The sequence below is a fragment of the Artibeus jamaicensis genome, unplaced genomic scaffold (assembly GCF_021234435.1).
Source record: "Artibeus jamaicensis isolate MK-2021 breed Jamaican fruit bat unplaced genomic scaffold, CSHL_Jam_final contig_426, whole genome shotgun sequence".
NCBI classification, from domain to species: domain Eukaryota; kingdom Metazoa; phylum Chordata; class Mammalia; order Chiroptera; family Phyllostomidae; genus Artibeus; species Artibeus jamaicensis.
The window spans coordinates 3719083-3746446 of record NW_026521826.1 but is presented as its reverse complement, the minus strand read 5'-3'; the positions used below and the strand labels follow the sequence as shown (position 1 = coordinate 3746446).

The 27364-nt window shown below is 36.0% G+C and overlaps 2 protein-coding genes across 4 annotated transcripts in view; one reads left to right on the top strand and one right to left on the bottom strand.

Moving 5' to 3' along the window:
- Positions 1 to 27364, top strand: part of UPF2 (UPF2 regulator of nonsense mediated mRNA decay) — a 119872-nt gene that overhangs the window by 39958 nt on the left and 52550 nt on the right. For 2 of the 3 annotated variants that reach the window (XM_053665762.1, XM_053665763.1), the window contains exons 6-9: positions 2528 to 2680; positions 3723 to 3826; positions 9219 to 9304; positions 23409 to 23517. In XM_053665762.1, the coding sequence (XP_053521737.1) occupies positions 2528 to 2680; positions 3723 to 3826; positions 9219 to 9304; positions 23409 to 23517 (452 nt within the window). The remainder of the gene's footprint in view (positions 1 to 2527; positions 2681 to 3722; positions 3827 to 9218; positions 9305 to 23408; positions 23518 to 27364) is intronic. The other variant, XM_053665764.1, reaches the window with a different exon arrangement.
- LOC119056675 (proteasome maturation protein-like) lies at positions 19833 to 20294 on the bottom strand. The gene has a single exon (XM_037155171.2). It carries the CDS (start codon positions 20256 to 20258, stop codon positions 19833 to 19835), a length of 426 nt encoding a protein of 141 aa, XP_037011066.2. The 5' UTR covers positions 20259 to 20294.

The following is a 27364-nucleotide window of genomic DNA, read 5'->3' as shown; positions in this document are numbered from 1 at the left end:
TGAGCTCCAGCACTGGGGTAAGCAGCTCATAAGGCACCAATGACATATGGGGGAAACTGAAGTGTTTGGCATCAAGGTGAAAGCTGGGCGACAGTGTTCTTCCGGGCAGAAAGACAGACAGAGGCCATTGTTTCTTTTTTAAACCTGTCCCCCATAGAGCAGAAAACCAGCAGTCTGGTGCCATATCTGAGACTTCATCAACCTAGCTAACACTGTTGCATCTGCCCTGGAAATACCCAGAGACTCCATCCCATCCAACTTGTGGGCCCACCCAGGCTGCTTATCCACATGAATGGCTGGTCTTGGCTCATGCTTCACAACTTCCTAAATCCTCTCCAACAAGGAACATCTGGTCTCAGTGAGCCCTCAGCCCCCACACTTCTTGCTAAGTGACTCAGGTCCAGCACTAGCAGCAGCCAGCCTAGATTCACAGCTTGGGAATCTCCAAGCCTAGCACAAGTAGCAACCATATCAGGTAGCTTTATAGCTCAGGCAGAGTTGCCCTGGACAGAACACAGGTGGGGGCTGACCTTCGCCTGCACCACCTAGGAAACCCAAGAGGCTGTATACCCAGTGGACAATATATGTTGGCGCACTATTGTCCTGCACCCGCGTAGCTGATGTTCCATGAGGGATGGAGGCTGGTCGTCAGTGGTCACAGATGGTCATTGCAGCTACTAACCTGGGTAAATTTCTTCCCACTGACCTGACAACAGCAGTCAAGGCTCAGCTATAAGAGGAGGGTGTAGTCAGCCTACATTAAGGGTGCACCTCAAGTACCCAGATTGGGTGATAGGGAAGGTTCTGCACTGAACCCTAAATGATACCTACTACATTAGGCCACAATACCAAGACAGAGTCATAGCAGCTCTACATAATACATAATAACAAACAGGGAAGTTGCCAAAATGAGGAGAAAGAGACATGGCCCAAATGGAAGAACAGATCAGAACTCCAGAAAAGGAACTAAACAAAAGGGAGAAAAGCGGTCCATCAGATGCAGAGTTCAAAACACTGGTTATAAGAATGCTCAAAGAACTTCGCACCTCACCAGCATAACGAGGATCTGGCCAGAAACAAAAGCTGCACTAATTGAAATAAAGAACAATTTACAGAGAAACAACAACAGGGTAAATGAAATGGAGAATCAAATCAATGATTTGGAATACAAGGAAGCAAAAAACAACCAATCAAAATAAGAAAAAAGAATCCAAACATAGGAGAATAGTGGAAGCAGCCTGTGGGACAACTTGAAGCATTTCTATGTTTGCATCATAGGAGTGCCAGAAAGAGAAGAGAAAGAGCCAGAAATTGGAACTCTATTTGAGAAAGTAATGAAAGAACACTTAACTTTTCTGGTGAAGTAGATAGACATGCAAGTCCAGGAAGCACAGAGAGTCCTAGACAAGAAGGATACAAAGAGGCCCACTCCAAGACACATCATTAATGAAATGCCAGAGGTTAAAGATAAAGAATCTTAAAAGCAGCAAGAGAAAAACAGTTAACCTACAGGGGAGTTCCCATAAGACTGTCAACTGATTTCTCAAACTTTGCAGGCTGGAAGGGATGGGCAAGAAATATTCAAAGTTATAAAAAGCAGGGACCTACAGCCAAGATTTCTCTACCTAGCAAAGATGTTATTCAGAATTAAAGGGCAGATAATGAGCTTCTAAGACAAGAAATAACTAAAGGATTTAGTTCATTATCACCAAACTCTTATATGAAATGTTAAAGGGACTTATCTATGAAAAAGATCAAAACTATGAACAATAAAATGGTAAAAAAAAACAACCCATCTATCAAGAAGTGAATCTAAAAAACGAACTAAGCAAATAAGAAGAACACAGAATCATAGATACAGAGAGTGTTTTGATGGTTGCCAGATGGGAAGGGGACAGAGGGGAAAGGGAAACTGCTGAGGGGGATTAAGGAGTACAAATGGGTAGTTACAGAGTAGTTACAGGGATGTAATGTACAGTATAGGAAATGGAGTAGCCAGAGAACCTATTTACATGTCCCATGGACGTGGTCAGTGGTGTTAAGCTTGCCTGAATGACTAGGGGTACTGGTTTGATGGGGACAAAGTGGGAAAAGTTGGGACAGTTGTAATAGCATAATCAATAAAATGTAAATAAAGAAACTTAGAACTCCTGTTGGAGTTTGAGGCCCTCCTTAATCTGATTTCACCTTAATCAGCTTTAATTATCCTCATCTTCACCACAAATCCAGGACATACCATGTATGTCCATCCGTCTTCATCCATCCATCCATCCATCCATCCATCCATCCATCCATCCATCGTTTCAGTGAACAGATGGCGTACAGAATCAAAGAAGTAATGGTGTTGGTTCTCAGTGGGCATAATGTATTTTATAAAACCTAAATATATTTATACTCAGATGTTGCCAGGTATACATATATATTGATTCTAAGAAAATGATGCAAATTTTGTAAATCCTTATCTATTTTTTGAAGCAGGATTTGAATGCAACTTTTAATTTAGAGACACTGATTCTTTGTCTTCAAGCAGAGGCAAAAGAATCAAAGGATAATAAGGAGGTATCAAATTCTGATGATTTGGAACTTGAATTGGAGAACCTAGAAATTAATGATGACAGCTTGGAGTTAGAGGGTGCAGAGGAAGCTGAGGATCTTACAAAGAAACTTCTTGATGAGCAAGGTAAACAGTATTTTCCCCAAAATTTAAATTTCTGATTAGATTTTCTACCCAAAACTGTAACCTAAGAATATAGATTTTGACTCACTAATTCTTGTTTTTCTTTTATTGCCAAATAATCACTTTTTTGGATTTTGATTGAGAACGGCAACATTGCCTGTCTCATGATATGTGACCGTGAGCCTTAGTGATCATCTAAATTTTTAGTATCTTAATAGATATAGCTTACGCTTTTTTACTTTCTAGCATTTTCTAAATTTATTTTAATTCTATGATATAATCTTTATACTAATATAAATGTATTTGAGTTATTATTCTTAATGGGTGAGAGATAAGACAACTGGTATATCAGTTCATCTTTAATAATTTTATCTATCTTTATATTGAGTAATGTTTTATATTTAACATTGGAAAATATTGTTAGTTTTATTATTTAGGATTCTTTATTTGGAAGGGCATCGTCTGCCATTATTACTTTTGCCTTTATTGGCTTAATTGTTTCCTACTGCAGATTCTCTTTATCCATGTCATGGGGGAGGGTGGGCATGGCTGGTGGCTGCCCCATGCTCAGCTCATACCAGCTAGTGATGTCAGAGGGAAAGGAGATTCTTCCCATTCTCCGTATATAAGTGTCATGGAAGGACTTAGCTGATCTCTGTCATCTTTACTTGTGACCTAGGAGAATGCTAGTATGCTGTGATCTGGCAGTACCCCTTTCCATCAGAATCCCTTCGATTTCCTTCAGATGGCAGTAGTGAGTGCTGTTAACTGAAGACTTGTGGGAAAGAGTATTTGGCAGATTAAAAAAAACAGATTTACTATAAAACTACATGCAAGTTATGACTAAGATTTTGTGTCTAATGAAAAAGTTTGCTGCTTTATTGTTGAAATCTGAAAGGCAGTAGTGACCTGGAGTTGTGATTCTGGAGATACCCAAACCTTCTAGGGCAATATCTCAGAAAATGCTTTAGTTTTTCATGGGTAAGAAAAGCTCTCTAGGTTATCTATTTCTCAAATAATTCATGTTTTTATTCTTATAACCTAGAACAAGAGGATGAAGAAGCCAGCACCGGATCTCATCTCAAGCTCATAGTAGATGCTTTCCTCCAGCAATTGCCCAACTGTGTCAATCGAGATCTGATAGACAAGGTATGGTCGTCATAATATAACTTTACTTAAGCACGTAGACCTTATAGGATAGCTCTAATTAGTAATGTCTGTGGGTTTGGAACTGTTTAGCTATAGAATGAATCATTTCTTTGAATGAGATCAAAATAAACACATAAAATTAGAGTCAGTCTGTAGATATCCAGTTTGAGAGCGGAACTCTTTACAATCTGGTTTGCTTGACTCCTCTTCACATAGGAACCCTACAATTTGGTAGACCAGAAATTTTTTAAAGTATACTCTGTAGATTCCTGCTGTCTTCCAAGGTACTTTAGGGGGTCTATTAGGTAAAAATTCTTTCATACTAATATTAAGGTTTTTCTGACATTTGCAAAAGTGATGATGGGTAAAGTTGCTGTTTTTTTTTAATATATCAAGATACATCGGTAGCAAACTATATTGGTAGCTCTTGCCTTCACTGCTGTACATTTGAAATTTAAAAAACACCATTCAACTTAAGAATCTCCTTAATGAATCCATACAAATTAGTGCTTTTATTTCATTTCAATCTGTGAGTATACATCCTTTTAATCTGATGAAATGGGAAGCACACATAAAGTACTTCTTCTATCTCAAAGCTGTCTGGAGAAAACCAGTTGTGTTTGAGTTGTGAGTTGAACTTGGTTTTTTTTTTGTAGGGTACCATTTTTACTTGATAGAACTAGCAAACAAACTGATTATTTATTCAAACGGGTGTTTAGCCAACATTTTCTTAACATGAACCTCACTTCAAGGGAGCCGTAAGTTTTTCTTGCTAATGAACAAATTTGAGTTTTTAACAAAAATTAGTAATTTAGAAAACTCATGTCCACCACCATAAATTTGACAGCTTCCCAGTTCTTTTCTGAGAAGACTATCTATGAGACTTTTCTGATGGGATTGGTGGTATTAAGTTATATAATTTGAAAATATTATGTATGTGTTTGGAAGCTCTGCATAGCTCAGTGAAACATTGTTCCAAGTGACCACTACACAATGTTAACAAAATGTTGCCTGGATGTTAAAGATCCACTCAAAGTACAAGATAGGTTTTATTCTAACAGCATGAAAAGTTGATTAATAAGGTTTCAGATTCCACATTTCTTCTAACACTTAAGAAAATACCACTTACCAAGTTTTGATATCAGAAAATATTTGTAAATCCAGAAAAGGATATTAAAATGCACTTCCTTTTCCAAGCTGTATGTGTGTGTAAAGTTGGATTTTCTTCATATACTTCATCTAAAATGATACATCACAACAAATTGCTTTCAGAGTAGTTTTGAGAGTCCAGCTATCTTCTAAAAGAGTGCCACTCTTCTGTCACTAAATATTTCTTATTCTGAAAAATACAGTTATGTCCAAAAAGTGCTAACAAGTGATAGGTTTGTTGGTATTTTTAAGTGAATTAGTATGTTTAAAGTTTCTCCATTTTAATTTCTAATACAGTAAATGCTGATAAATGTAGGCCATATTCATGAAATTTTTTCAGGTCTTTAACAGTTTTTAAGAGGTAAAAAGGCTCTTGAAACCCAATGCTTGAAAATTGTTGCTTTAAGGCTATATTTTTGTAAAGTGTAACGTATTCTTTTATCCTTTTCTCCCCATAAGGCTTTGAAGGTCCTCTATAGAGAACTATAGAAGTTAGGTTATATTTTGACTTGTGGCTTATGTAGCTGCTCTTCGGATAATTTAAATGCATTTCAGTAACTATTTATATAATCGGACAGGCTTGAAACTCCAGGTTGCCTTATTTTTGCATTGATTAGGTCAATGTATAGTTTTTAAAAACTTTGTAATTGCAGATACATTTCAGTTTTAAGAAGTAGTATCATTTTTTTCTTTCTTGTATAGACTATAGCAGAAACCACCTCTTAAACAATTGCTTATTTTTCTAAGTTTGGGCTATGATTGAATTTTTTTAAATAATAATGCTTTATTTTTTATTTAATTCATGGAATTTAAAGGTTTTAGAATTTTATTCTATAAAATATAAAACATGGGACATTATTATGAATATTACAGTAAATATACTTTAAAAATTCATCATCGAAGGTGAAGTGATTAGGTTTTTAAAAATTTTTTAAATATATTTTATTGATTATGCTATTAAGGTTGTCCCATTTCCCCCCTTCATTGTCCTTCACCCTGCACACCCTCTGCCACCCACATTCCCTGCCTTTAGTTCATGTCCATGTGTCTTAAGTTCTTTAGCTTTTACATTTCCCATAGTATTCTTGCCCCCCCCCCGTCTATTTTCTGTCTACCATCTGTGCTACTTATTCTCTGTACCTTCCCCCCCTCTCGTCCTCCAATTGCCCTGTTGCTAACCTGAAAAATAGGGGGCCACCCTTCCTTTTTGGACCCCAACTTCCTCATGACAGGAATTTCTTCCATATATGTTGTCAAAGGTCTGAATGGCTTAAGAAGAAAAAGTATTTGGGAAATAGATAGAAAAATCTAAGAGTTATTTGAATTCAATAATTAATATAACTGTATAACAGAAAGTGAAGATTTATTTTGGGTGATTTTTGTGGGTAGTGTCATTCACGGTAATGCTTATTTCTGCATACATTTGATCAGAAAAATTTATTTTCACATAATAAAGTAAAATATGGTTGTTGAGCTGTCTTTCATCTGCCTAAAATGTTTTGAAACACATTTTTTAAAAACTGCTTATTGAATTGTCAAGCAGCAGTTGTAACCAAGGCAGATAGACAGTGCTAGTGCAGGTGTCTTCTTTGCGTTCATTTCTCCCCATAGGGCAGGACTGGTTAATTCTAAGAGTTCATATATGAGGGGGGACCCTCGATTTGATGCAGTGCACCTGTTGAGACCTTTTTTCCATTGTGCAAAACAGTTTTTTTTTAATTCTTGATTTTGATGCCTTTTAGTGCCTCTATTGTTTTTTGTTTCATCTCTTCCACATCACATAAATGTTTCCCTTTGAGGACTTTTTAAATCTAGGGAAACAAAAATAAGTTGCTTGGTGGGGGGCAGATCTGGATGAATAGGGAGGGGAGGGCATGGGAGTGGTGCCAGTTTTTAGTCAAAAACTGCCCAACACTCAGCCACTGTGGGCAGGTATGTTTGTAAATCACCCAGCATAAAATGGGCAAATGTGTTGAAAGTCTTCAAAAAAATTTTTTTGAAACTGAGTACAGCCTCTTACAACACTAGCTGGTACTCTGATATAGATGGCTTCCTAGAACACTCACCTAGTGGGGGAAGCCTGTACTACAAGGGGCCTGCCCTCCTTGAAGAAGGTAATTCCAGTTTTTTGACAGTCTCTCCTTGTACATGTGAAGCTTTTTTAAAACTTAAAAAAATTTCCTCAGATTTACTAATTCTGGCATTTTTCTCACTCCTATACTCTTTAACTCCACATACTTATTGAAACCCTATTGTCTGTACCAGGCATTGGTATGCTTTACAAACTCCTAATCTGTGGAGAGTTTTGAACATTATAGGGTTTTTTCCCATCTAACTGCCCTTTGATTATTTTATGGTAGGAAAGTGTTTATTGACTTCTTCTATAAAATTTACTTAGATTATATCAAGTACATATGTATTTAAAAGGATAATGTTCTGAGATAGTTATTGCAGTACTTTTTATTTTTTGTGTTTCTTAATTACGTTGAAACATAGGCCATTATTACTCATTTAAAAATTCTTTTTAAAACATGTTGATATAAGCACTGGCTGGTGTGGCTCAGTGATTGAGTGCTGGCTTGCAAACCAAAGGGTTGCTGGTTCAACTCCCAGTCAGGGTACCTGCCTGAGTTGTGGGCCAGGTCGGAGTGGGGCATACAACAGGCAACCACACATTGATGTTTCTCCACTTCTCTTTCTTCTTCCCTTCCCCTCTCTCTAAAAATAAGTAAATAAAAATCCTTTAAAAAGGTTGATATAAGAGTTGTTTTTATTTTTTATTTTTGTCTTCGGGATGTGTGTGAGTGTATGTGTGTATGAAGTTTTCCTTTTTTTTTTTTTTTTTACCATTTTTCTTTTCTAAGTACATGACTTTGGGGATTTTAAATAGTAGGTCCTGAATTTTTTAATGTGTCTTCTGAGTGAATTGCTTGAAGAAATTTTTAGTGTATTTTCAGTTTTCTTCTCTGTTCTAATTAACTGTAATAAGCTTTAATGTTATAAAATGTAAATTCCACTTTATTGTATGTCGTTTACAAGCAGAAGAAAAATTTAAATTGATTTCACTATCTCTACTAATCTAAATGTTCAGTCTTGGTGAATACTTTCAATGTGAGCTGGTTTCGTAAGTTTCAATCTAATCATCCTCAGTTGTGCCATTTATTTTATCAAAAGTTTAAACAAAATGGGAGGTGTTTTAATGCATTGCCATCTATAGCAGAGTAGAAATCCTTTATAGTTCAGGGAAATCTGAGAATCTTATATTTGTATCTGATCCTCAAAAATACCCTAAAAATTGGGGTGGATAATAAAATAATGATGTAAACCTGTGGAAGGAAAATATTTGAGAAACTCAAAAGGATATTTGGTAATAGTTTATTCATTTTTAAAGTATAACTTAAAACTTATTTTCTTAAACCAACTAACTATACTGAAATAAAAAAATACATGCCTGTATTTAAAACATGCCAATTATTCATATTGTTGTTTCCCAATAGTTTCTCAGAACATACACCTCTCCTAGCCTTTTTTTACACTTATATTGGATGTCAGTCATGTTGATGAAATACTCAACACATTTTTGTTATTAAAATACAGACCAGTGGATTGCTATACGAAATAAAAGTTATGGGTATTTATTATAGCCCTGTGACATGATTTCTTTCTTTAAGTTACCAGATCTGATTGCTGATTCCAAACTCTTCCATCATTGTTGAGGCACTTACTCTTACATGTTCCTGGGAATAATCACTGCCTGTCTCTCTCACCTACTTCATGTTTATTCCTCTTTGATTATCCGTATTAGCATTAGTAATTTTCTTGGCTCCTGGCAACTGTTCTTGCTCCTGCTACTTGGTAATTCTGTAAATTATATTAGAGTAGCCAATTATATTATGTTGGCTACTTTCTTTATATTAACATTGATTTGTTTAACTTTAATGAGGTTAAAGCATTGATTGTACATTTAATATAACTATTTGCCAGACATTGAATGACCTTCAGTATACCCACCTGAAGTTCTAACATTTTGTTGCAATTTAAAAATTTATAAAATATGTATTTTGAGATGTGTAAGGATACAGGAGTTTAAGCTCAGTTTGGGATATGCTTACAATAGTAGTGTCTAAAACTATTTGAAATGTTTAGAAAAAAGTGGAAATCCATTGTAGCATCCTGAATTTCTGCTTTCAGTAGCTAAATAAAGATTTTTTTTTAAAGAAAACATTTGCTTTTTCTTTCATAGGCAGCAATGGATTTTTGCATGAACATGAACACAAAAGCAAATAGGAAGAAGTTGGTACGGGCACTTTTTATAGTTCCCAGACAAAGGTGAGTATTTTTTTTAAGTAATTTGTTTAATGTTTTTACTTTGCAGTGATAATTATAAGTGCAGAGTTTTTTTTTTAATTACATCTTTAAAAACATTTTTGTCAACACATTATTGTATTAACATATTTTCTAGAACTTGTTTCTCATTGATTTATGTTTTTTGTTTCATTAGTTATAAGTGGAGATATTTCTTCTGATACTTCCTTGTTATTTTTAAGAGAAACTGTAACTTAAGAATAGTTTTTATTTTGTGGAAAGATTAGACTGAGTGTGGCTAGTTCTTGCAGTTGTGTTTAAATGAAAAAATTCAAGTTATTTTGTAATTATGATAGTTTAGAATTGGAAGTCACATTAGTATTTGTGTTGCTAGGAATTCAAGAAGCATATTTAGTTCTGTGCTACTTTTAGAAAATTCTAATGCTTTAATTTGCACTAAATTAAATGCCCTACTTCACCTAGATATTTCAGGACAACTTACAGATTATTCACCCTAGGAACCTGGAGACGATTCATTTTTGTTTTATTCAGTAATAAATAAATAAAGAATTTTGTTAACTATTATGATGATTACATAAACTGTAGGTAAGATAGGTACTTTTCCCCAAAGCATAAGGAGCCTAAGGGATTTTATTAAGGGTTTTTTCTTTTTTTTTTAATCCTTACTTGAGGATGTACTTAATGATTTTAGAGAGAGAGGAAGGGAAAGAGAAAGAGAAACATGGACGTGAGGTATAAACATCAATTAGTTGCCTCCCATGCACACCTCAACTGGGGATCAACCTGCAGCCTTTTTGGTGTACAGGACAATGAATGCTCCAGACAACTGAGCCACCTGGCCATGACTAAGGTGTCTTTTTTTTTCTTTTTAAAAAGATTTTATTTATTCATTTCTAGAGAGGCTAAGGGAGGGAGGGAAAGGGGGAGAGAAACATCAGTGTTTGATAGAAACAATGATCAGTTGCCTCTTGCATGCCCTCGACTGGGTACCTGGACCACAACCCAGGCATGTGCCCTGACTGAGATGGGAATGGGTGACTTTTCGGTTTGCAGGCCAGTGCTCAACCCACTGAGTCACACCAGCCTGGGCTAAAAGTTTCTTAAGGAAGATTTTAATTTGGTCCATTCATTGATAGGGGCCCATGATCTCTTAATGGTAAGATTTCTCAGTGAAACCAAATCACTACTTTTTTCTTTCATATTGGTTTTTATTTACTCTTAGCTTCATTAATATGAGCGTTTGGTTTTTCATTTTAGTGGGGTAAGGGGGATGGAATGTGCTAATATTATGAGTAGATAATTAAGAAGTATCTTGAGAAAGTAAACTATTTTTATTACAAGAAATTATATATTGCATTTTATGAAAGGTAAGGTGTCATTAGTTATGAAGTGTACCATTATTTTATGTGCAATTAAGAAAATATATTGTTAGTTTTAAAACTTTAATTGTGAGATACATTCCACTTTCATATACAGGGTCGGGGGGGCAAAGTAGATTTACAGTTGTGAGTATGCAAAGGAGATTTTTTTGTATTAAACTATTTTTATAATATTAAATTATGTTATTTATTAATTACTGTATTATTTTCCATATGAACAACTATAAACCAACTTTCCCCCACCATGTATCTGTAAATGGAAAAAAGTGTGCACCTTGAATTGGTGAGAACTCAATTTTTTTTTTCCTCATTGCACCAATTTTGGACCAGTTTTTTTTTTTCAAGTGATGCTCTTCTTTACCATACACAGTAGGATATTTACTTTCATGTTTTTCTTTTCAACCGTTTGAGTGAAGAAACATGTGTAACAGTCATCTGGAATTATATAACAATAAAACAAAGTTAGCAAAAATAAAATGCTTTGTTAACAAAAGAAATCACGCAATGATATTTAAGTAGTTTACTTATAAAAGAGCATCTTGTCTCTGTGTACCCCACTCCATCACTGCCTGCTTACCCTCCAAAAAAAGATCTCAAAAACTATATACTATTATTTGGTTTTATGCTAGTTATATCCTTTATAACCAAATTTATCTGCTTTTAACTCTGCAAATGTCTACAGATTAGTAGTGGTTGGAATCTGCTAAAAATCGTAGACTCGAACGTAGTATGAAGTGACAGTTTATAGCTTGAGAGGTGAGAAAAAAGATAATGATATAAGTACTTAAAACAAATGCATAGTATTTTGGAGCCACGAGGAAGAGGCCACATAGTCTTACATATCTGAAATGTATAAATATAATCATTTAGGTTTCTTATAATTAACCTGAGTGATCAGGAAAGATTAAATCAGATACTAAAATTTTATCATTTATTGACTAATTCATTAAGGCAGCGATTTTCAACTGTGGTGTGCTATAAGAATTCCAAAACATGCAGTACCTGACTAGTCAGGGACACTGACCTCCTTTCCCTTAGACTGTCAAATAAAGAAATGACAGCAGCCCGCACAACAATAACCGTCTGGTGTGAATGAATCAAAATTACACCTATTTTTTGTCACATTGGGAAAAATATTTTTTGTTTACTAATGACTTTCAGTAATTTGTTTCTCATGAGATGAAAAAGGTTGAAAATTGCAGCATTCAGAGTTTGTTGTATATTGTGATTAGTGCTGGAGATACAGTAGTGAACACAACAGGTTTGGCTCCTGTATTCATGCAAATTACAGTTTAGATAGGAAGGCAAAGAAGTCTAAGTGTAGTTACCAAGAAGAATCACAGTGTGCTTGCAGGTATATACCAGGTGGAACTGATTGATTAATTCTTGGTAGAGAGAAGCTGCCTGGAATTAGGGACATTTAATCTGAGTTCTGAGAAAGTAATTAGACTAGGGATGGGTGAGGAAAGGGTTGAGAGAGCATTCATTCCTTTCTTTTCTGTCTCTCTGTCAGTCTGTCTCTAAGATTTTATTTACTTTTAGAGAGGGGGGAAGGAGGGAGGAAAGGAGAGAAACTTTGATGTGGAAGAGAAACATGGAACTGGGGTCCTGGCCTACCACCCAGATATGTGCCCTGACCTGAAATGGAACCAGCAACTTTTTGGTTTGTAGGATGACATCCAACCCTTTAAGCCACACCAGTCAGGGCTTGAGAAAGCATTTCTGAGAGGCAGTGGGATGTTCAAAGTGCCAGAGGACACAGCATCAAGCTACTGCAAAAACCTCTTTCTTGATTTTCCCAGGACATACATTGACCTCGAGAATAAGCCACAGGTAGCAGGCCCTTTTACTGCTTTATCTCCAGCACTTAGTACAATGTCTGACAGCTAAAAGATGGTAAAATTACATAACATAGTATTCAATGCCCCCTTTCAACTTACTCAGTTTTAATCCTAGCCACCCTTCCTCTTGCAAAATCCTCATCTGTAATGGTTTCTTGACTACGTTTTGGGACATTGATAAATGGAACATTGGGTTAGCATTATTGACTTTGCTTCAGAAATACAGGGAATTGTGTTTAGTCAAATTTTATTTCTCTGTTAAGTAAGTTACCTTACTGAAAACAGTAAAAGAAATATTCATTGTGGTTTGACTGGCAGAAAACAGTATGTTTAAGAATGGAATTTATAAGTAGCATTGACTATTAACTCCTTACTGACATTTCTATATTTTATGTATATTTCAAAACAGCCAAATTATATAAAAACCCTTAATTTGCAAACTTCTCTATTGTAAATAGTATACTCTCTTGTCTTTTTGTAAAGATTTCAGTGTTTAGATAAAACAAGGCTTCTGTTTATATATCTGTGAAATGGCATCTAAGGGTGAGTCTTGGCTAGGTTGATGTTTCTTGTTCATATATTTTTATTGGTCAGAAAAGCCTTTAATTTTGAAGATCATCTTTGTCCTGACCCTCAGGTGTCTTTCCACCTTGCTTACAAGATTTGGCTTCACCCTGAAGATTATGAGTTGCTCCCTTGGGAGGCTGGAATAGAAAGATAATAGTCAAGTGCTACTAAGTCTCTTCTCATTCTCTTTCTCATTCCCTGTCTTTACACCCCACATACCCAGCAGACCTTTTTCCATTCTTTGAATACAAGAGAAGATTGATAGCCTTCAAGGGTAGAGAGAGGTAAGAAAGGAAGAGAAAGGGTTGGATGTGGAGTGAGCAGGCTGGAATATTCTCTCGGGTAGCCAGTTAGGTGGTGTTAGGGGTAGTAGCAGCTTACTCTCTGTGAGTCCTCTGGACTTAGGGGCAAGCTGGGACATTTTGGGGAGAGAAGAAAAAACTTGTTTTAGCTCCTGTTCTCACCTAGCTTCATTATTCTCCTGTGCCCACCTGGTTACTGTAGGAAGGACCTTTTAGTAAGGTTTGCCTCCCTCTTTGTGTGGCATTTTCTCTTCCTTACCCTCCCCAGAGGACAGGAATCCCGTTGAGTGTCTTTATCCTTTGCTGTGGCTAGGATTTTCTCCTTCTTCCATCCAGCTTGTTCAGCTAGAGTTGACCAAAAAATGTGCTGACAAAACAATGAATTATTTTAGTAGTTATTCAAGTGCCTAGGACTGTGATGAACAAAAAGTCATGTGTGTGTATATAAAAATAAAAATAGTCTGTGGTAGAGAATTTAGCTCTCTTACCTGGTATGTAGATTTTGGTCTAGGAAGCACTAAGCTAGATAACACATAATGTTCTTTATAGTTCTTTTGGGGGAGAAAAAGCTTTATTGAAATATAATTCACATACTATACAATTTACCCATTCGAAGTATACAATTCAGTATTCTAAATATATGCAACTATCCCTACAATCAAACTAAAATATTTTTGTCCCCCTAAAAGAAACCTTATATCTATTAGTAGTCAATCCCATTCTCTGCCCATCCTCCCACCCCAAGAAACCAGTAATCTGTTTTTGTCTCTATGGATTTTCCTATTTTGGATATATCATATAAATGAAGTCCTATAATATGTGGCCTTTTTTGCCGGGCTTTTTTCATTTTTGTTTTCAAGATTCATTCATGTTGTAGCCTTAATTAGAATTTCCTTCCTTTTTAAGACTGAAAAATATTTCATTGTGTAGATTATATCACATTTGGTTTACCCATTCATTCATTTATCAGTCGATGGACATCTGGGTTGTTTCTGCTTTTTAGGTATTGTGAATAATGCTGCTGTGACTATTTGTGTACAAGTTTTGGTGTACATTTATGTTTTCATTTCTCCTGGGTACATACCTAGGAGAGGAATTGTGTTATAGCCATCCCAATGGATGTGAAGTAGTATCTGAATATGGTTTTGATTTGTATTTCCCTAATGGCTATTGATTTTGCCATCCTTTTGTGTGCTTATTGGCCATTTGTCTGTCTTCATTAGAGAAATGTCTTTAAATCTTTTGTCCCTCCTATTTAGTTGGGATATCTTTTTATTGTTAACTTATAAGAGTTATTTGTACTTTGTACACATTTTAAATATAGACACAGGTAGTATTGGTTTAGTGTCTTTGAAGCCATATAGACAACCAAATTTTAGCCGTTGGATGTTCAGACTTTCTTTAAATTAATATAAACATAATAGTGTCTGGAGGTAGGGTACTTCACTTGACTTTTGAATAGCTTTTCTTGATCCACCTTTTAAGAGAGTTTGCTGGAGTTTTTTGAGACTCTATGTAAATCTCCCCCACCTCTCTTGGCTGTATTCGGAAATATAAAAAATTGAGTTTGTCAGAAATCTATTGGTATGGTATACCACTTGATGGCACTGTTGCATCGGGAACATCAACATTGTGAAAAAGTCTCAGCATTTGGATGTCAATTTCAGAGTAAATGACCCCAGTCTTTTGTATATTTCGTCATCTTTGAGTCATCATTTGCTTTAGTGTTTCCTACAAAGAAAATTCTTTGTATTCTTTCATTGATTGATAACAGTGTTTTCTTACATTTATTTATTCCTAGGCATTTTTGAACACATAAAATTAGTAACTTTCAACAGTTCAACAGTTAAATTCTTTAGATTTTTAAAGAGGAAAAAAAGCTGGACATTTCTTTTAGAAAGCTAATTGATTATGAGATAAAAACCTTTAAGAAGCACCCTCTCCCTCCCATATTAACAAATGTGTGTTTCTTCATTTTTGTTATTACTTGTATTTAGTAACTGAATGTTTACCAACCTGACAATCATTAAGTACTAGGAGGATACTTAAATGTGTGATTCAAGAGACTTTGAAAGTAAAAGCATTGTTTTATTATTGTGTAGAAAAAAACATTCTTTTAAGTGGTTACTCATTAACTCTTGGAAAAATAATTATCACTCTCTTGGAAGATTATAAAATTCAGTTTTCAGCCTTGACTGGTGTGGTTCAGTTGGTTGGGAAATTATCTCACAAAGCAAAAGGTTGCTGGTTGATTCCTGGTCAGGACACATGCCTGGGTTATGGGTTTGGTCCTCCATCATGGCACGTATGAGAGGCAGCAGCAGTTCAGTGTGTCACATCAATATTTCTCTCCCACTTTATCCCTCCATTCCCCTCTTTCTAAAAATAAATAAATAATATCTTTTAAAAACTGCACTTTTCAAAGGAGGATGTAAATTTATTTTCTAATTTACTTTCAGAAAAGTCAAATTAATATATACTTAGCTTAAATTTTAACAGAAATTTGCTCTTTGTGTTGATTAAAAATTTCTACTTTTATGTTAAATAACTTTTAATGTGATCAGAATTTAGCACCCCATTTTTTTTTTTAGGCTCCATTTGTAGGAAGGTAGAAAAGATAAAAAGCACTTCTGTACAGGACTAACATTGAGAAACCATATTACATTATTTACAACATGAAGGATTTTATTATGTCAAGTAATCAATGAAGTCATAGACCTTGAAGATTTAAATAGGGCAGGATGACATTTAATTTCAACTATTGTAAAGTACAATGGAAAAAGAGAAATTTTAGAAACTTGTTGGACAAGGATGTGTTAAAAGTTCAGTGGGGTAGACGATTCTGAGAGAATGGAGTATCTTAACTTCCACATGGCTAATTGCAAAAGAAACAAAAACCTGGAAAAGCTTAGAAGAGTTTGGATCTTCCAGGGAATCCTTAAACTATTTTCAAAATCCCTACTGAAGCTAAAAATACGTACTTGTATTCTTAGTGCAGTAATGACAGCCTGAATGGATAACACAGATTGCTCTTACTTTTTATGTGTGTGTCTGTGTAATATTTCTTGCTTTACTTTAAATAGCTATACTTACCTTTCTTATGGGGCTAGGAGAAAGCTTTGAAGCAGATTTGGCTAATTTAGAAAAAAAATGTGTGAGTGCCAAAGAAAAGAAGAAAAAAAATAAATGACCCAGTGAACAATTTTTTGATGCTTAGTTATAATTTCATATTTTATTAAAAAGTACATTGTATGAGGAGGGATTTAGAAAAACCCACAATTTATTTGTAAAAAATTGTGTATTCTTACATGTTTAAACTGAAGTCACCTTCAAAGCACTCTCCATTTGATGCAGTGCATTTATCGAGACTTTTTTTCCCCCATTGCTCAAAACAGTTTTTGAACTCCTTGATTTTGATGCCTTTTAGTGTTTCTGGTGTTTTTTGTTCACCTCTTCCACATTAGCAAAACGTTTTGCCTTGAGGACTTTTTTTCTTCTGGTGAAACAACAAAAAAAAAGTCAGTTAGGATGAGGTGAAAAGGGAGGGTAAGTCATGGGAGTCAATGCTGTTTTTGGTCAGAAACTGCTGAATACTCAGTGAGGTGTGGGCAGGTGCGTTTGTACATCACCCTTCATGAAATGGGTAAGTATGTTGAAAGAATCTTAAAAAAAAAATCACTGAAACCAAATGCAGCCTCTCACAAAAGAGCCAATTGGTACACTGATACAGATGGGTTCCTACGCATCTAGCAAGGGAATCCTGTACTACGAAGGGCCTGACCTCCTGAAGATAATTGTTTTTTGGGGGGTATTCCCTTGTAAAAGGCAACCAGGATTAAAATTAATTGCATAAACTTGAGCTGTTCTTCAAAATGACTAAATAGAAAAGCACTTAGAAAATATAAAGGGGAAAGAACATTAAAAAGTGTAAGAAATGAGAGGACTTCTGCCAAGGTGGAGGCGTAGGTGGGAAAACTTTTCGTCCTCGCACAACCAAATCTAAAAACAACAAAGTTTTAACAATAATAAACATAACCAAACCACACAGAAAGTCGAATACGGAGCCTGGAAACAATGGACCACTAAGCTAAACTGATGAGAGGGGCGAAACCAGTAGGGGAGCCAGTCAGGCAAAAAAGATCTGGGCGGTACACAGGCAGCCAGGGGCAAGGATCCCAGGTGTGGGCTAACTACAGGTGGAACCCAGGCAAGAGGTGCTGCTGGCTGTCTGCTGTCGGTCTCGCATTTGCATGCAGATAAACCAGTGAAGAGGTGAGCATTGAGACAGATCTCGCAGGCCCTGGAGATTGGCACAGGGTGGCAGACTTGCACCTTTGTGCCCGGATAAGCAGGCGGGGGCGAGCGGTGAGGCGGACTGGGCGAGCAGAGAGGACTGCCATTGCTCCCTCTCTGACCTCGCCCCCACATACAGCATCACAAACCAGCAACCTGGGTGGCTTCGCCCTGGTGAACAACTAAGGCTTAGCTCCTCATACGTAACAGGCACAAACAGATCAAAACATGGCTCAAGAACAACTCAGAGCCCCAGAGCCAATAAATCTAAGCAACCAAGAAATAGCCAAACTATCTGATGCACAGTTCAAAACACTGGTGATCAGGATGCTCACAGAACTGGTTGATTTTAGCCACAAATTAGAGGAATATATGAAGGCTAAACTAATTGAAATGAATGGAAATGCACAGGAAACCAATAGTAATGGAAAGGAAACTGCGATTCAAATCAAAGGAGTGGACCAGAAAGAGGAAAAAGTGACCGAACAGAAAAGGATGAAGAAACAAGAATTCAAAAAAATGAGGAGAGGCTTAGGATCCAGGACATCTTTAAACGCTCCAACATCTGAATTATAGGGGTACCAGAAGGGGAAGAGGAACACCCACAAGTGGAACACTTATTTGAACAAATAATAAAGGAGAACTTCCCCATTCTGGCAAAGGAAATAGACTTCCAGGAAATCCAGGAAGCTCCGAGAGTCCCAAAGAAGTTGGACCCAAGAAGGAACACACCAAGGCACATCATCATTACATTAGCCAAGATGAAAATGAAGGAGAGAATCCTAGAAGCAGCAAGAGATAAGGGGACTGTCACCTACAAAGGAGTTCCCATCAGACTGTCAGCAGATTTCTCAAAAGAGATCTTATAGGCAAGAAGGGGCTGGAAAGAAGTATTCCAAGTCATGATATTCAAAGACCTACATCCAAGATTGCTCTATCCAGCAAAGCTTTCAATTAGAATGGAAGGACAGATAAAGTGATTCTCAGATAAGATCAAATTCAAGGAGTTCATCATCACCAAGCCCTTACGATATGAAATGTAAAAGGGACTTATCTAAGAAAAAGAAGATAAAAAAGATGAACAGTGAAAGAACAGCAAACTCACAGTTATTAAGAACCACACCTAAAACAAAAGCAAATTAAGAGGACAGCTAGATCAGGAGTGAACCATAGAAATGAAGATCACATGAAGGGTTAGCAACAGGGGAGTGGGAGGAGGAGAAGGGGGGAGAAGGTACAGAAAATAAGTAGCATAGACAATAGATAGAAAATAGATAGGGGGGAGGGTAAGAATAGTATGGGAAATATAGAATCTAAAGAACTTGAGACACATGTTCATGAACTAAAGGGGGGAGAATGGTGGGGGAGGGTGTGTGCAGGGTGGACGGGAACAGAGGAGGGGAAATAAAACATGTAATGGCATAATCAATAAAAAAAGTAAAAAAAATTGTTACTTGAGAATAAAAAAAGTTTAAGAAATGAGATAGATGATATACAATAAATATTTAAATTTCTACTTGAAAATCTTAGTGAAACATAATTTTCGAGAAAAATACACATTTTTTAATTGATTCAAGACCAAATAGATGAGTGATCTTGAAAAAATGTAGAATAAATTAAAACTGGATAGCTTTATTGAATTCTTTCAGACTTTTATGGACTAAGTAATTTTTCTGATGTGTTGTCATTCCAGAGCATAAAAAAGTAAACTTGCCAATTCACAGTATGAAGAAATAAGACAAAATCTATAACGAAAATGATTGAGGAGGTTAAAACTATTGACCACAATATCACTTTCAAATGTCAGTATAAAATTCTAAGTAAACCACTAACACATCATATGTAATGATTGTATATTGTAAATAAAAATCTAGCATGATTAATGAAGATTGACCTTAGAAATGAAAAGGTGCTTTAAATAGGAAACCTTTTGATATAAATAACATCAGAAGCAAAAACTATGATTATTTAATTAATTGCATGAAAGGTATTTGATAAATAAGCTTTTGTTTGATGAAATATTAAACTTGATCTAGTTTAGTATTTTTTCTCATGCATCAGTACTTTTAATATCATACACATACAGTTGTAGTAAAAAGACGATATAAACATGATGTAGCCCCTCCATTTCCATGATCGGCACTTTGCATTACAGCAAACTTAGTTTATATTCCACCATCAAGTGTGATTCTCCCATTAGCTCTCTTTGTGATGGGTCATTGTGAATATCTTCAAATCCAATAGTTTTGTCATTACCCCTCAAAATATCCAGTGAAAGGTTTGAGTTTGGAAGAAATGGAAGATGCTGAACCTGTTGCACTGCCTTCAATTCCATTTGCAATTTTAGTGGAGCACACAGATCCTGGATGTTTCTCAGTGTGGAAAAATTCATTTTATCTTGGTTGAGCTGGAAATTTTTTTCTGATAATTCAAGAGGACGACTGGGCAAAAGTTCATTTTTCACACAAGTAAAACCTTTTTGAAAAAGATCATGACTTTCAAAAGATCCACTTGGTGAAAGTTCTGTAACTGGAATACTGTCCTTTAGCTGAGATCCAAGTCCTCTGGTATTCATTTTCTGCTCGCTCTGTGAACAGCCTCTTAGTACCCTCATGATCAGCCAGCCCTGTCACCTAGTTTAGTATTGTTAAAAAATAGGATGACATTTTCTTAATATGTTGTTGAATAGACTGAAAGCTAAGAATAAACTTGTGAGATACCAGAGACATTTATCAAGTATTATTGAGCGCCTGCTATGATTTAGGCATGTTTTGAGAACTGATAAACTGTCTCATATGGAGCTGACATTCTAGTGGGGAAGGGTGACAAACAAGACGATAAATGTAAAACATTACATGTTAGAAGATGATAGATTCTTTAAAAAAAAAAAAAACAGTTCAGGATACGGAGATTGAGAGAGGTGGGATTGGGTAGATTTTGCAGTTTCCATGGAGCATTCACAATGGGTCTCAATGAGTGGGTGCCTCTGGGACTAAAACTTTAGTCCCAGTTCTGAGGAAGTAACTGGAGAAGTAACTTCTGAGGAAGTAAGCAGTAGGAATGGATACCTGGGGAAATACAGCTGTACTACAGCTAAGTGAGAGCAGCCAGTAGTGGAGGCTCAGAGGTAAGCATTTGCTGGCGCTGTTTAGGATTAGTGAGGGGCTAATGGCATACAGCAGTGAGCAGGAGAAAATCATAGATAAAAGTCGGATCAGTTGATGAGGTTCCAGAATTATCTGAAAGATTTAGACGTTAAGTCTTCTAACTCCTGGTATATTGTTCATTGTTATCCTGTGACCTTAACTCTCATATCTTAATTTTTTCTGACCTGTAGTAGGGGGGGTTGGAAGCTGTGAACCTTTACATAGGTTTAAACTCCTCTTTGGCAATTGATTATGAATGGAGAAAGAAAGAATTAAGACCTAATATTCTAATAACATAAATATATATTAAAATACAATATTCTAAGTAAAGTTTGAAAATTTAGAAAGTAAATTTGGTATTAGCATGAATCGTTATGTTATGCAAGAAAATGAAATGTTTGTTTGCCCTAGGCTTTATTATTTTTTTGCAATAGCAGGCATTCACAAAATTATTACATATTTATGAGAGTATCTTACAGTAACTATCTCATTTTTGTAATATCAAGGAATAATGTGACCCATATATGTGCATTTTCTTTGTGACGGGAGTATAATCTTCAATTGATAAAACTTTTAAATAATTTTTAAAAATTATAATAAAATTTACCAGTAAATGTTTTGATTTAAATCCTTACATAATGAATTTTTCTTTTCACTATTTATTTAAAGGGTGTGATTCATTCAAAAAACTTAAAAAACTATAGAGTCTCCATGATGTTCACTCAACATCTGTTCCTTTATTTCTGAAATAGTGATTATAATGTCCACCTCATAGGATCAACAAGTTAACTAATGATGTATGTTAGATGCCTAGGACAGGGTCTGGCACATTTAAAGATTAAATAAATGGTAATTTTTAAAAGATATTTTAATGGCCAAACAGAAATACAAAGTTTTTGAGGTACTAAGACATGATTTTGAGCACTTCCCTCTTCTAGACTTCCTTTCTTCCTGCCTCCTTTCCTTCATTCCCACCTTACTTCCTCTTCCCTCCTTCCTCTCCTCCTCCTTCTCCCCCCTTCTCCTCCTCCCCCCTCTGCTCCACCTTCTCCCTTTTCTTTCCTTCCTTCCTTCCTTCCTTCCTTCCTTCCTTCCTTCCTTCCTTCCTTCCTTCCTTCCTTCCTTCCTTCCTTCCTTCCTTCCTTCCTTCCTTCCTTTTCTTAATTTCTTTCTTTCTTTTCTTAATTTCTTTCATCGGTTGGTTGCTCCACTTACTTACACATTCAATTGGTTGATTCTTGTATGTGCCCTGACCAGGCATCAAACCCTCAACCATGGTATATCAGGATTGACTCTACCTTTCAAATTTTATCTGCATTCTTTCTTCCTTCACTTCGTTCCTTCATCCAACTAGGGCTTAATCTCTCCATGCTGGGAGTTTTCCAGATCTAATTCTAAGTCTTTCATTGTATTCAGACTTTTTTCTTATGATCAAATCATCTTCATGAATTATTCTACAGTGGAAATTCAGGGATAATTAAAATTTACAGGATTATATGTTAGCATTCTAAGTGGCTGATTCAGGCTGTGCTCCTTTCCTCACTGTCAGCATCCATTACTTACTGCTGTCAGCACAGCTGTTTTATTGGTTCCTCACTGCTTCTTATCTTTATCATCTGATCTGAGGAGTATTGAGTCATTGGATAATCAAGTTTTATAAAATAATGTCTATGATAGGAATGAAAAGTAAAGTGCCTGCCTGGACTGCTGTGTTAATAAGCAGGGTTCTGGAGCGGCATCCAAGTTGAGAAAGTGCTCTGATAATGAAAAGGTCTTTGGTAGCATGAGTAGCCACGTATTTGCTATTTATTGTCTGAATTAAGAGTAAATGGGTTCTGTAGTGCATTAAATCTGTAAATTAGTATGTGGGTGGGTTTGTGATAAGCTTTTGACCCTTAGATGCCTTTTTGGTTGTTGGTTACTCTTTTACTTTAGACGTCTAGGTTTTCAAATAACTTACCCATGGATAAGTAAAGGAAATGGTTTAAAAGGATTCTCGTTTTGCACTATTTAAATTAATTTGTTTACTCAGTAATTATGTAATTAAAAATTTAGCCTATGTAAAAACTTAGTTTTTTCATTGCTCGATAGTTTATATTTTATAAAAAATTATGTACTTAGGCCCTGGCTGGTGTAGCTCAGTGGATTGAGCACGGGCCTGTGAAGCAAAGGGTCATGGTTCGATTCCCAGTCAGGGCACATGCCTAGGTTGCAGGCCAGTTCCCAGCTAGGGGACACATGAGAGGTAACCACACATTGATGTTTCTCTCCCACGCTTTCTCCTTCCCTTTCCCTCTCTCTAAAAATAAATATATAAAATATTTTTAAAAGATCTTTTAAAAAAAATATGTACTAAGTACAATTGCAAATGTGTGATAAGGCATTGAATGGAAAATACCAGGTTATTAAGAAGCTTTTACAAGGCAAATTGAATTTCTGTATACTTCATTATGATGGTGATAAAGGGGCATGTCTATATGATTATTAGTTTTTATAATTGTGAATATATCTGAGGATGTTTTTAACTGAATTATTTTTGGTGTTTTTCCTTTTACACATATCACATATAACTTTTGCAGGTTGGATTTGCTACCATTTTATGCAAGATTGGTTGCTACATTGCATCCCTGCATGTCTGATGTAGCAGAGGATCTTTGTTCCATGCTGAGGGGGGATTTCAGATTTCATGTATGTATTTAAGCATTTATTTTGTAATTTATATATATACACATATATATACTTAAAAGTTGAGTGAGGATTCTTTAGTTTAAGAATATGGTTACTATATTGGTAAGCATAATTTTGAAATTTGACAGTGATCTAACAGTTCAGAATATAGATCTCCTAAAATTTTAAAATGTAAATTTACTCAACAAAGGTTGAAATGATTAAGTGGTAGTCCAATTTGGAGGTGAGCTGTTGTTCCAGTGTAGTTACTGCACTTTTTGCTTTTGTAAAGTAAAAACCAGTTTCCAAGGTCAGTACAGCCAGTAGGCTTTGTTGGTGTTCCCAGAAGAAACATAGGATTTGGCCATGATAAGTCAGGGCGCAGTGCCCTAGAGGGTTCCTGTTTAGCTGTTGGGGGTCCAAATGTTTGGGGCACATCAATCTCCACAAGTGGTGTGAGCTCAGTGAATGCTTTTGTAGCCCATGTTTTTATTGATTCTTGCCTTTAGAATCTTTACCTTGGATGGTGGTGAATTCTTTAAAGAGTACCACCTGGTTAAGTACCAGGGACCTGTTATCATGCAACATCCTTCCCTTCCTGGTCTCAGGAGTCTTAACGGACTGCGTGTTAGTGGTTATTGAAAACCCACTTTATCCAGTCATTTTGTGTAGGTGATAAGTTTCAAATATAGTCATGAAAAGAATAAAATGATATCTTAGAGATGACTGAAAATGTACACTGGTAGACTTTGAAAAGACATGAAAATCATGTGTTTATGTTAGCCAGTGGAAACATTGTGTTCACAAAATTTAGCTTTATAGGAATTGCTTGGAATGCAAATAAATGTTTGCCATGCTCAGTATGCACTTTATTGCAGATGGTTTGCAAAAATCCGTATTGTTGAGCACTAAGAACAGTTCCTGAGGTTAAGACTCTCACTATGTATTTGGGGAGATAAGGCATAGATACTCATAAAAGCAAGAGAGAAGTAAAAAATTAAGCCCTACATTTGATATTGAAAGAAATTAATGCTTAATTGCAAAATGACTTATTTGAGAGGGAGTCCCTTAAGTTCAGAGGAAGAAGACAGTATCAGTCTATCTCTAAAGGCTTTTTACCATAGATATTTAAGATTTTTCTTGGTCAGTTTTTGCCAAAGTATATTTCAGATTTTCAAAGTATTAAATAAGGGCAGGTTTCTGTGTTTAAAGAAGTTCAGAAACACTGAGATCAAGAAAGCTTTAATAGGGTAATGTGCACTGTGAACCTTCTGGAGGTGGTTAAATATGTAGTCACTCAAAGAACACACGTTGATGTGCTCATTCACTTAGGGTGGGGGCTGGGGAGAGAAACATTCATTGATTGGTTGCTTACTGTATGTGCCATGGTATACAGGACAACACTCAGACCATATGAACTGCTCAGCCAGGGCCAGAAGTCATGATATTCTTGTTGATATATTTAATCTCTTCATACAAACAAACTGTCTTACTAGCAAACAGCATAACTGTATTGTATGTAGTTATATATATGTATACACCCTAAACCAAATCCAAAATTAAAACAGAAATTGCTACACCAAGCATAATTCGTGCTTTTGGTGAGAAGCTTAGAATTACAGAAAATTCTATTCATGTACACTTCCCCTCCTACTTCTGAAAATTGGGATGGGAGTTGAGGGAATTAGCATTTTTTGTTACTGATTGTAACTAGAATATCAATTCTAGGAGTATATTTTGGTAACCACTCTTCCCAGTGGAGAAAAGAAAGGGCACTTGAGGTCATCTACTTTTTATTTTTAAATATATTTTATTGATTATATTGTTACAGTTTTCCCATTTTTTTCTCCCTTTTATTCCCTTCCACCCTGTACCTTCCCTCATATTAGCATTCTCCACCCCCCGTTAATTCCTGTCCGTGGGTCATGCATATATGTTCTTTGGCTTCTCCATTTCCTATACTATTCTTAACCTCCCCTGTCTATTTTGTACCTACCAATTATGCTTCTTAATTCCCTGTATATTTTCTCCCATTCCCCCCTCCCCCTCCACCTCCCCGCTGAGAACCCTCCATGTGATCTCCATGTCTGTGAATCTATTCCTGTTCTAGTTGTTTGCTTAGTTTGTTTTTGTTTTTGTTCTTAGGTTCAGTTGGTAGTTGTGTGTTTGTTGTCATTTTACTGTTCATAGTTTTGATCTTCTTTTTCTTAGATTAATCCTTTTAACATTTCATATAATAAGATGTTGGTGATGATGAGCTCCTTTAACTTGACCTTATCTGGGAAACAATTCATCTACCCTTCCATTCTAAATGAAAGCTTTGCTGGATAGAGTAATCTTGGATGGAGGCCCTTGCCTTTCATGACTTGGAATACTTCTTTCCAGCCCCTTCTTGCCTCTAAGGTTTGTTTTGAGAAATCAGCTGATAGTCTTATGGGAACTCCTACTTTTTCCAGGACCTTTCCTTCCCCACCCCCAAATCTGTACACTTTGCCAATGACTTTTTATTAAGCTAAAAATGTACTTAACAACTCACAACCCTTAAACAAAAGTAAAATAATAGCAACAAGAAATTTCTCTCAACTTCCCTCTACTCATTCTTTTATTTCCCTCTTGCTCAAATTTCTTAAAGTATACTTGTCTTTTCTGACACCTACCCATTGTTCTACCATCAGAGACCACCACTGTCTACCTAAATAGCCTTATGTTAGTTGATATCGGTCTCTACAGATTCCAAACTGCTGGACTCTTCTGCTTTTTAGGAAAGTGTTACTCTGGCTCTACCACATGCTAGCATTGTAACTTTGGCCAAGTTACTGAAGTGCTTTAAACCTCAATTTCCTTGCCTATTAAATGAAGATAATAATTGTATGTTTTAAAATAAGATTGTTCTTATGAATTAAATGAGATAATGCATATAAAGTTGATCAGACATTTTCTGAACATATATATCATTATAATAATCCTTCTCTACCACTACTTCTAGTTCTTTTTTAAAATTAATTAATTTTTAATGTATTTTTCCCATTACCATTTAGGCCCCGTATATGTCCCCCCCACCATATTCACCACACTGTTGTCCACGCCCATGAGTCCCTTTTCCTGTTTGTTCAGTCCCTCCCCACCACATTCTCCTGATGGTGCCTTAGCTGTCATTCTGCTCTCCATCTATGACTCTCTGTATTTTGCTTGTTAATTCAGTTTGTTCATTAAATTCCACATATGAGTGAAATCATATGGTATTTCTCTTTCTCTGGCTGGCTTATTTCATTTAGTATAATGTTCTCCAGGTCCATCCATACTGTTGCAAAGGGTAAAATTTTCTTCTTTTTTGCGGCCAAACAGTATTCTATTGTGTAAATGTCTCATAGTTGTTTTGTCCACTCATCTACTGATGGATACTTGGGCTCCTTCCATATCTTGGCAAATGTAAATAACTCTGCAGTGAACATAGGAGACTTATGTATTTCAAATTAGTGTTTTGGGTTCCTTCAGATAATACTTCCAGTATTCGGATTATTGGGTCAAAAGGCAGATCCATTCTTAATTTTTTGAGGTATCTCCATACTGCTTTCCACAATGGCTGCAGCAATCTGCATTCTGACCAACAGTGCAAAAGAGTCCCACTTTCTCCACATCCTTGCCAGTATGTTGTTTGTTGATTTATTGATAATAGCCATTCTGACATGTGTGCGATGATACCTCATTGTGGTTTTTGACCATGTGTCTCAAGTCCTTTAGATTCTATATTTCCCATGCTATTCTTGCCCTCCCCATCTATTTTCTATCTACTGTCTATGCTACTTATTTTCTGTACCTTCTCCCCCCATCTCCTCCTCCCACTCCCCTGTTGCTAACCCTCCTTGAG

Bases quoted from the DNA above. Each gene is read 5' to 3' on its own strand.
- LOC119056675 (XM_037155171.2), bottom strand. From the start codon at position 20,258: ATGAATACCAGAGGACTTGGATCTCAGCTAAAGGACAGTATTCCAGTT.